Genomic DNA, 9,031 nt, shown 5'->3' with positions numbered 1-9,031 from the left:
AAAAGATGGAGTTAAATTAAGAATGGAGAATTAAAACTCCAATTAAACTCCAATTCTGAATTAAAAGATGGAGAATTAAACTCCAATTAAACTTCTGAATCTGAATTAAAATTAAAATTACACTTTTGGGAAAGATCAAAAATAAATTCAACTGAATTATTGAATTAAATGATGTTTTCATCATTTAAGGTCATAGACCTAACAATCATGAAAAAAAATCAAGAATTATGGTAAACATAATAATTTGGAGGTCATTAGAATTGTCCTTACATATACATAAGAAGCATATGCATTAGAAATGTTCTACAGTGGTGCCGCTTTCAAGTGAAGAACACGTTTTGGGTCCTGTTCATTGGGCATTTTTGTACTTAAAATTTCATCTGCTCACTTCAGGGGCATTTTTGTCTTCTAGCTTTTCATCTGCTGCAAGCTTTAGCCGAATGTTGTAGAAGACGTTTTGGGTTCCTGTTCATTGCAATTTCATCAGCTCTCTTATAAGAAGACGTTTGGAGGTTCCTGTTGCTTGTTGGAACTGCTATTGGAACTGCTTGTTGCTTATTGCAAGGCTTAGCCGATGTCAGTGGAACATTGGCTGTTTTACACCATTTACAAGAAGCATTAATGAGATGTGACGTTGATTTCTGCCAGCTAATTTTTTCTTGTTTAATTACATTTTTAAGAAGGCGTTTGGTGGTTCCTGATCATTACAATTTCATCTGCTCTTCTGGGGCCAATTTTGTCGTTTCAACCTCTTGCTTATTCTTTTTCTTGCAGCTGGTACAACTGCTTGGTGCATTTGTTTAGACAATATGTCTTTTTTGCCCTTATTACAAGTCTTACCCGGAGGTTTAGTAGAATGTGGAGATCGTAATATTGGTTGGAGAGTGTTTTGAACATTTGATAGATGTGATGGGAGGATTTGATAGAATAGCTCTTTATTACTTTTCTAGCCCTCTAGATTCTAATTATATGGATGGGTTTCCATCCAACTATGCCTTTTTACGTAATTTAGCCTTTTTAACTTTTTACCCATTCTTGGAGACCGTTTTCCCTCTGAGTTCTGTCGGTCATTACTCTTCTTTGCATTTCATCCCCTTTTCTCTGTGTTTTCACGATAGCCTTCTACTTTTGTTATGGAAATTGTTCTTTATTTGACTCCATATCTGCTTTTATGTTTTCCCCGCCAGCTACCGCTGCTTCACTTAACACAAGCTTCTGAAGCCACTAGCCCTTTTGAGGCCATTTCTATCTATTACCAGATATTTGCCAATCCTTCATCTTCCTTCATCTTCTCCAGAGGCCCTAACAATAAAGGAGCAGGCCATTTTTTTAGTACTATCCAGTTTTATATATACGTCACTCAAACCCACAAAAATAACAGGCGAAGGAGAGGAGCACGGAAAACCACCACCACCTTTTTCTTCTTTTCATACTTGCGGGAAAACACAGGAGAGTCTTTGAGCAAGAAAATGTATAGCAACGGAGACTCTTCTTCTCCGGAGGACTCCAATGGCGAATCAAATGAAAAGGCTCAGAGATCGATCAGAGGTATTAATTTTTCCCACGTATCTGATTTAGTTTTGCAGTTTGTGATGCGATTTGGGTAGTTCCATGTCATCTAGAAATTGTTTGTTGCGCAGAAAGTGGCTAAAACGAAAGAGATGTTGTCGAAGCAAGCAGGTCAAACCAAACAGATCTTTGTAAATGACTTTGCCAAACGTGTTATTTCAGAAAAGTTATTTCAGAAGACATATTTTTGACTTGGAGTGAGACCCAATATCTCAAACTTCACCAATGCCTTGTGTTTCACAACTTTGCACAATCACATAAAGACTGTACAGTCCAAGAAACAAGGATCAATAATATCTATCCACCACGAAAATAAGAAAAAAAAAATCTATGATGCCTATTAATATCTACAACTTGCAAGTCCTGAAAAGTGGCTTGAACGATAAATTTTGGGATATTATTATGTCAGAGGAGACTTAAGAGTAATTTTTCTTTGTTTCACACCTTATAGCCTCAATTGGATAAAACTGCATTATGTTTCAGAAGGAAATACTAATAATAGAACCCCTAGAAAGTCAAAAAGATTTTGGAAGATCTGCAGTCCGGATCCCCAAATGAGCCAAAAAATTTTCCTCAGTAGTTCTGTCCCATTAATATGAAGATTAGAGTTGCAACTTAAAGAATAAGATCAAGAAAAGAAAGCACCAGACGATAGCTTCAATATCTCTCACTAAAAGATAGAATAAATTTTATTTCAAAAAACGAAAACAAACCTGTGCGAAGCAATCAAACACGCATTGCAAACAAACCTGTGGGCATCAATTATCTGGACGAAAATGAAAGACCACGAGACAAAAGCATGCAGATATGGAAACAATTGCTGAAAATGACTTGACAGGAATTTGAATAATAACTTCCTTTCTTGCATAAACTTGGAATAATCCTACAGCAAGTTAGTCAATGAGTGAGTAAATTTCTGAGGCTTTCTAGCAAGTCAAGAAAACTGGTCCTGCTACCTGTTCGAATTTTTAATGTTCATTATCAGTTTGTTGCAGGTTTAGATGGTCCACATTGGTACATGAATGTTCATAGCTGTTTTCTTTGAATTCTTGATGCAAATGCCCACATGCGGGTTTGATGAACTAAAAGTGTATACAGGACAGACAAACATTTGCCTCATCTGGAGAATACAGGGCAATGACTGACATGTGAGCAACATACCCACCATATGATGCATAATAAACAGATCTTTGCCAAACGGGCTGAAGAGCACGAAAGATTCATCAACAAGGTAATCAAGTAACTGACCGACCAAAACCCACCATATGTTTGTCAGATGGTCTCAGTAGCTATTAAAAGAACAACTTTGTAGCTCATATTTGTTTCCGGGATTCATTGTTTATTTACTTTTACTAGCATCTTTGCTTATGGTTTGGTGACCTGGGATGTCGATTTTAGGTTGCACTGATTGGGAGCTTTTTGGGTTGATAGGTGACTTATTTGTTGAGTGTTCTTGGGTTTGGAACATTCTGCTTTCTGTTGGGTGCCAGTGAGTATTACATTCTTGAGATTTGATAATTCAGTTATCTTTATCCCTCGAATAATTAGTTAGGCCTTGTGGATTGTCATTTGCTAATTTGTTTTTGTGGTTCTTTTCTATTGTGGCGCAGGGCCTCAAGATGTCCCTTATGCATATTGTTTGCTCTCTATCATATTTGTTCCTCTACGGTGGATTTATTATCGATACAAGAAATGGCATTATTATCTCTTGGTAAGCTCTTCCTGTTTTGCAACTTCTTGTTTTGGCCCATTTAACTATACGAATATTTTTTGTTTTGCGTATCTCGGTTATTTAGATGTTTTGTCGAAGAGGTTCTAGAGTCTTAATTAGACAAAATCACTCTATGTTTAGTTGGAATTCTGATGGTACATGTTATCTGTGAATTTTTCTGTTTCAGTGTAGACTTCATCTCCTACAAAATGTACTTTCTCTTGTGTCACTATGTACTTCTTTTGCCATTCAGGACTTCTGCTACTACGCCAACACACTATTCTTGGTCATGCTTCTTTGTTTTCCTAGAAATGAGAAGTTTTTCATGATTTGCTTCTCTTTTGCAGAGGTAAGCAATCAATCTGGAGATGCCTTGTTTTCATCTAAATGGCATTAAGATTTGCTTCTTTATGTCTTGACTCCTCACATAACTGCAGGGTCCACTGGCTTGGGCACTGATTGTGTGGAGATGCAGCTTAGCCTTTAATTCTTTCGACAAAATTGTAAGCGTCTTCATACATCTTTTGTCTGGTAAGTTGGACATCCTTCTCTACAAAATAAGACAAAGGAACTTAAGAACCTTTTGATCCAACTTCGGCCCTTCTTTTCCTTGATCCCCAAAGCAAAAGCTGCAAAAATTATCTGTGGAATTCTTGATACGGTGGCCAAAATACCTGCCGCATCTGATGTTCAGATTGCCCTATGCAAGGAAATTGTGCAATAGACACGTGATGAGAAGTGAACTTTCCTTCGTTAGCGCACTGAGGCAAAGCTTGCAGCTCTATTGATGGAGACCAAGGAAGAATCCGAAACTTTAGCTCTCCTTTCTGGACCAATCAAGGAGGTGAGAGGATATAGCTTTCATTTTATATGGTCTTTTGCACTTGTATAATTTCTCTCATGGGAAAGTTTCATGTTTTATGTCTCTGCAGGTTCAGAATATAGGAAAGCTTCAGCTGAGTCCATTAAGTGCTCTTTTTATCACTTGAATTTCTTCATTTCCAACCTCCCATAACTCAAGTACTGATTTACCTTGACATCTTTGCTCAAAAAGCATCCTTTAGTTGATAAAAACTTCTTTTCCTGCAACTGCTTCATAATTTCATACTACAGACCAGCTTTTATGTATTAATTATTTTTCCAGGACTTGGAACAACTGAATGTTGAACAAACAGCTCAAGAAACTTAAGCACATAATCAATAACTAATATGTTTCCTTGCTCCAAATCATTATGTTGTCTCAAAAGTTGAGACAAGTCCAAATCTATTTGTTTAAGTTTTGTTTTACCTTCTTTTATGATAGCCATGATATAAAAAATGATGCAGTGTTTCTTAATGAGTTTGAAGACCAAATCTGACTTAAAAATAAATAGGAATGGAATAAAAGAAATGTAGGAATCACATCTAGGTTTTACTACTGTGTTACCATTAATTGCTCGAGTCTTGATGAACTTTGAATTCGATAAGTGCAATTCTAATAAGTATTATTGACGATTTGGAATTCCACTTTTGGAGTTCGAAAGTTGGAGTCAAGTTATGCTCCTAGAATACATGCTCTTTTTTTTTAGTGTCTTATCAGACAATTTCACATAATTATTTATCTAAATGTTGATGTTTGAATAGTTTATCTAGAAAATTGCATAAAAAGCGATTTTTCTGATATGATCTAGAGAACCATTTCATGAGTATTGAACTTTGTCCCTTCTAAGTACCCCAAAGAACCTTACGCCCAGCCTTCTGCATTTAGATTGCGTAGAATTCTATGATCCCCAATTGTTCCTCGTTCTGGAACTGCTCAGAATCTAGGTAACCTTGGGAATGACTTTTGGTAAACGTAACAAGTCCCTCATGAGAGACTGGTATCATACAAAATATGGAAACCAATGTTTCATTTCCATTCTTTAACCTCCTTATCAGAAAGAAATAGATCCAGCATGGCAGACTGGTAGAAAATTGAAAGTTTCAAGGATCTAAAGGAAAACCAACTCATAACTAAGGCTCTCAATCTTAATTTCTAAGAGCTATCATTTGTGTAAATTTGTCATCAGAAGATTCATATTATGTCCGAAGTATTCTAGGTAGGATGTTATTCTTGAATTCTGCCTTCAAATAAATCATGGTTAGATAAATACTAAATTTTGACTATAAAGTGGCATTGGTACTACATAACTTAACTATGCATTTCTTTTTAACCATGGCATGCACGTCTTACTTATTTTTCTATTATATGCTTTTGTGTCTCAGCTAAAGCTATAGACGAATGTCCTGACCTCAAGACCAAGGCTGCTGAGTCAAATAAAGCAGCAAAGATAGATTCAAGATCAAAATCCATTGTTGAAAGGATGCTTGATAAGTATGTAAACTTCTGAAATGCTAGATTACACTATAGATTTAAACTTTTTCTCATTATCTCATTTTTGGACCTCCCTGTAGGTTTATAACTAACAGAAAACATCAATAAGCTGTGAGAATAGCCATAAAATACCAAAGATTGGATAAGATTGAGGAAGCAGTTATAAGAAGTGACAACATTTAAGTAACCCTATACTATTGTAATCAGGTCTCTCACAGTTTTGTCAGCTCTAGAAAATATTAGTGTGACGTGGTTATATCTATCTAATTCATTCTTGTTAACCTTGTTCATAATTCTAATTCATTCTTGTTAACCTTATTACTAATTCTAGAGAACATTAGTCCAAATATATTAGATGTCAAAATTTGAGAAATTCTGACCCTCAACTACTTTAATGCAGATACAACGTCTTCTTGTTAGAGTATTCCAAAAACTGCCATCACCCCATTATTTAAGCATATGTCAGCTTCTCATGTTTTTTGGATAGACCAGAGGACATTGCAGCTGTATTTGAGAAACTCTTAAGAACAGAAAGCAATAATGATGCTTTATTGGGATTTCAAATAGCATTTAACCTTGTAGAGAATGAACACCAAGCTTTTCTTTTGAAAATGAAGGACCAACTTTCCAGTCTCAAGGAAGATGTTTATGCTGAGAGGTTATGAAAAATAAAAGGAATACTGTCTGGAGAGACTTCCATACAGTTGACATTGCAATTCTTATATAATTATTATAACTAAGGCATTTTCCCTATTTTCTTTTCTTCTCTTCCCAAGATAGTTTCTCAGTTTACTAGATTTCTTTGAAGTATTTGACTAATTGTTGGTTTTTTGCATATTACATTGCATGTCCTAATTCTCAACACAATAAAGCAATCTGTTGAGATGAGAAATAATATTTGTCATAATGCAACTATATACGCTAATAGCATTATGCATGCTGTCAGAACCGTCAGCACCTTACTGTGCACCTGCTTTGCTCATCATTTTATATGTTGCATAATGATAAACGTAGTCATTTCTATCTAACATTTTGTATTTGTTTAAACTCTCAGAACTGGCTCACCCGGGCTACAAATTAGGTTAAGTTTAGCGCAACAGCACTACGAGAAACACAAGCAGTGTCTACTATAGGGAAGGCATAAATCAGTTCCTGTGTGATAGTCTAACAAGCGCTAATGCTGAGGTATTTGCCTTGTTGTGTTAAGTAAAAAAGTACCTATTTTTATCTTTGCACTTTTCCTCCTTTTTTAAAAATTGTCTCCTACAAGTTATTCAACATAGTACCTACCTTAAAGAATGTCCTTTACTCGGACATCTCTGCTTAATGTCTATAATCTATTTCTAAAATTAAAAGCTAAATGAATTCTCTCTTTTTGTGAAAAAGAGAAATCAAAAGTCACTTGGACATTTCTAACGATTTGGCATTGGGGATAGCTCTTGACAGTTTATGGAACAGAAGAAGCAACTGATACACTGATTGAGCAGATAACTTGGGATCAAGACCCCATACTACGTTATGGATAAATGTATGCATTTGCATTGGCTTACAGTAGAAATGCAAACAACAAGGCCATTCGACAGCTGCTGCATTTTGCTGCATCAGAATTGAGTGACAATGTTAGGCACACTGCAGTTTTGGCACTGGGTTAGTTTCTCTTACGTTCAGGTTTGGCACTTGCATATGGTTTATGTTCTAGGCTATAAGAATTTGACAACAAGGCTTTACTTCTCCAAACAACTTTTCATATGATGTATTCGCTCTTAATTTTTTCTAACCTTCTACAAGGATCGATGAAAATGCACATATTGAACAATCCATCTAATTGAGTTGCTAATCTTAAAATGTAGACTCCTCAAATCGTCTCCCTGCTCTCTGAATCATATAATCCACATGTTCATCATAGTCCAGTTCTTATGTTTGGCATATCATGTGCTGGTACTGGTCTGAGCGAGGCCATATCATTGCTGGAGCCTTTGACATCAGATGTGCCAGCGATTCCCCTGTTGATGCATTCAGGTAGTTTTTTGCCTCATTTAACAGTGATTCCCTGATTTTTTTACCTTATTTAACAGACAGCAATTGGAAAAATTTATTCTGGATAAGCATCAGGACACTATGAGCAAGATGCTTGCAATTTGAGCATTAGGAATGTTGGATGCCACTATTCACTGATTTATCGTGAGCATAAAATCTCATTAATGCTGTACAATAACTCAAGTATTAATCTTCTTGTTTCATTTTCTTCTCTACATCAGAAGTATACAGACTCTTATTTCTTCTGCTGCATCCATTTTAGATTACATCAACATAATGGATATTCAGTGTTTTCCCATCTATTACTACCTCTATGCTATTATACTCGCACCTTCTCCACATACCAACTCCCCTGCTGTTACTTTGACTAAAACTTTCCTCCTTGTGTAATGAAGATTGAGAAACGCAGCATTTTCATTTCACATTTAGTCACAATAGATGCATGATCTTTTTATTATATAATAAAAAAAATGTTTTCGTTGACAATGCTTTATGTTGGATTTTTTTCAGTTGTTACAAGCTTTGCTCACGGACAATTTTGTAATTGCTAGATTCATGGTGCTGCAGAAAGGAAATCAGAACTGGAGCTCTTTGAATGGACTAAGCATTTTGAGCTCATGTGTAACACATAGTTCACGACACAAGCCTGAACTAGCGTGTCAGTTATTGCCTTTTTTTTTTTTTATAGCAGCATGGACATTGTTCTTTAACTTTTCTAACAGGAAACTCATTCTATTGATTTCTGCTCACACTTAATATCAGAGCCTAAAACATCATGCAGTGAAAGCAATTGCTCATGCTCATTCATTGTAAGACACTTATTGCGCTTATAGATTGTGTATACAACTTCCGCATTGCTACTATTATCTGTTTCTTATTTTCGCTTCTTTTTCTCTTTCAACTTTTTCCCTTCCCTCACCCCTGCATAATTCTCTATATATTTAATCAAGTTTGTTTTCTCTTCATTACTTCTCAGTACAATGACAATTTCAAGCAGTAATCAATTATAAAAAAAACTCAGACCAGTTCTCCTCTGCTCATCAAAAAAAAAGTGATCATCAGGAATTGCTTAAACTCAATGACACCTTAATAATATATACTACTTTTCCATGGTAAGGAAGCTTGCTAACAGGTCTAAAGTTCCCACGCCTTGCGTGGTGGGAAGCGACCCCTAGTTTATATATATATTGCAATGGTGATGGTTGGTAAACTTGCATCATTGGTAACATCATGGATAGCACTGCATCAAATACGCAGCAACTTGCTAAAAGGATAAGTTTGATGACAAGTTGCCAACTACATAATATGTAAAATATAAATTCGGGCAGGCCAACTTGCCTGCCTTTGCAGGCTGCAGCTGC

The 9,031-nt window shown here is 35.8% G+C and overlaps 1 protein-coding gene across 18 annotated transcripts; it reads left to right on the top strand.

Moving 5' to 3' along the window:
• The first annotated feature begins 1,123 nt into the window (after positions 1–1,123).
• On the top strand, positions 1,124–8,534 carry LOC113768709. Of its 18 annotated transcripts, none has more exons than XR_003468120.1 (13): positions 1,126–1,548; positions 2,668–2,800; positions 2,968–3,058; positions 3,180–3,280; positions 3,534–3,629; positions 3,718–3,811; positions 3,904–4,124; positions 4,213–4,300; positions 5,525–5,633; positions 6,688–6,818; positions 7,070–7,301; positions 7,484–7,652; positions 8,222–8,534. XR_003468120.1 is itself a non-coding variant. In XM_027313163.1 (2 exons), the coding sequence occupies exons 1-2, from the start codon at positions 1,134–1,136 to the stop codon at positions 2,612–2,614; spliced, it is 465 nt and encodes a 154-aa protein (XP_027168964.1). In that variant the 5' UTR covers positions 1,124–1,133; the 3' UTR covers positions 2,615–2,655. The 18 variants fall into 18 exon arrangements, 1 of the variants encoding a protein (XP_027168964.1); XR_003468116.1 differs by adding an exon at positions 2,565–2,583 and having other exon boundaries at positions 2,673–2,800; positions 3,718–4,124; XR_003468117.1 differs by adding an exon at positions 2,565–2,583 and having other exon boundaries at positions 3,718–4,124.
• The last annotated feature ends 497 nt before the right edge of the window (positions 8,535–9,031 follow it).

The sequence above is a fragment of the Coffea eugenioides genome, chromosome 4 (genome assembly GCF_003713205.1).
Source record: "Coffea eugenioides isolate CCC68of chromosome 4, Ceug_1.0, whole genome shotgun sequence".
NCBI lineage: Eukaryota > Viridiplantae > Streptophyta > Magnoliopsida > Gentianales > Rubiaceae > Coffea > Coffea eugenioides.
This window is presented reverse-complemented; position numbering and strand designations above follow the sequence as displayed.

What these genes read in the sequence shown, in the direction of transcription:
- LOC113768709 (XM_027313163.1), top strand. Translation starts at nt 1,134, where the DNA reads ATGGAAATTGTTCTTTATTTGACTCCATATCTGCTTTTATGTTTTCCC. An exon ending in GGCTCAGAGATCGATCAGAG is followed by an intron (nt 1,549 to 2,564) that starts GTATTAATTTTT and finishes AGTTTGTTGCAG; the next exon opens with GTTTAGATGGTCCACATTGG.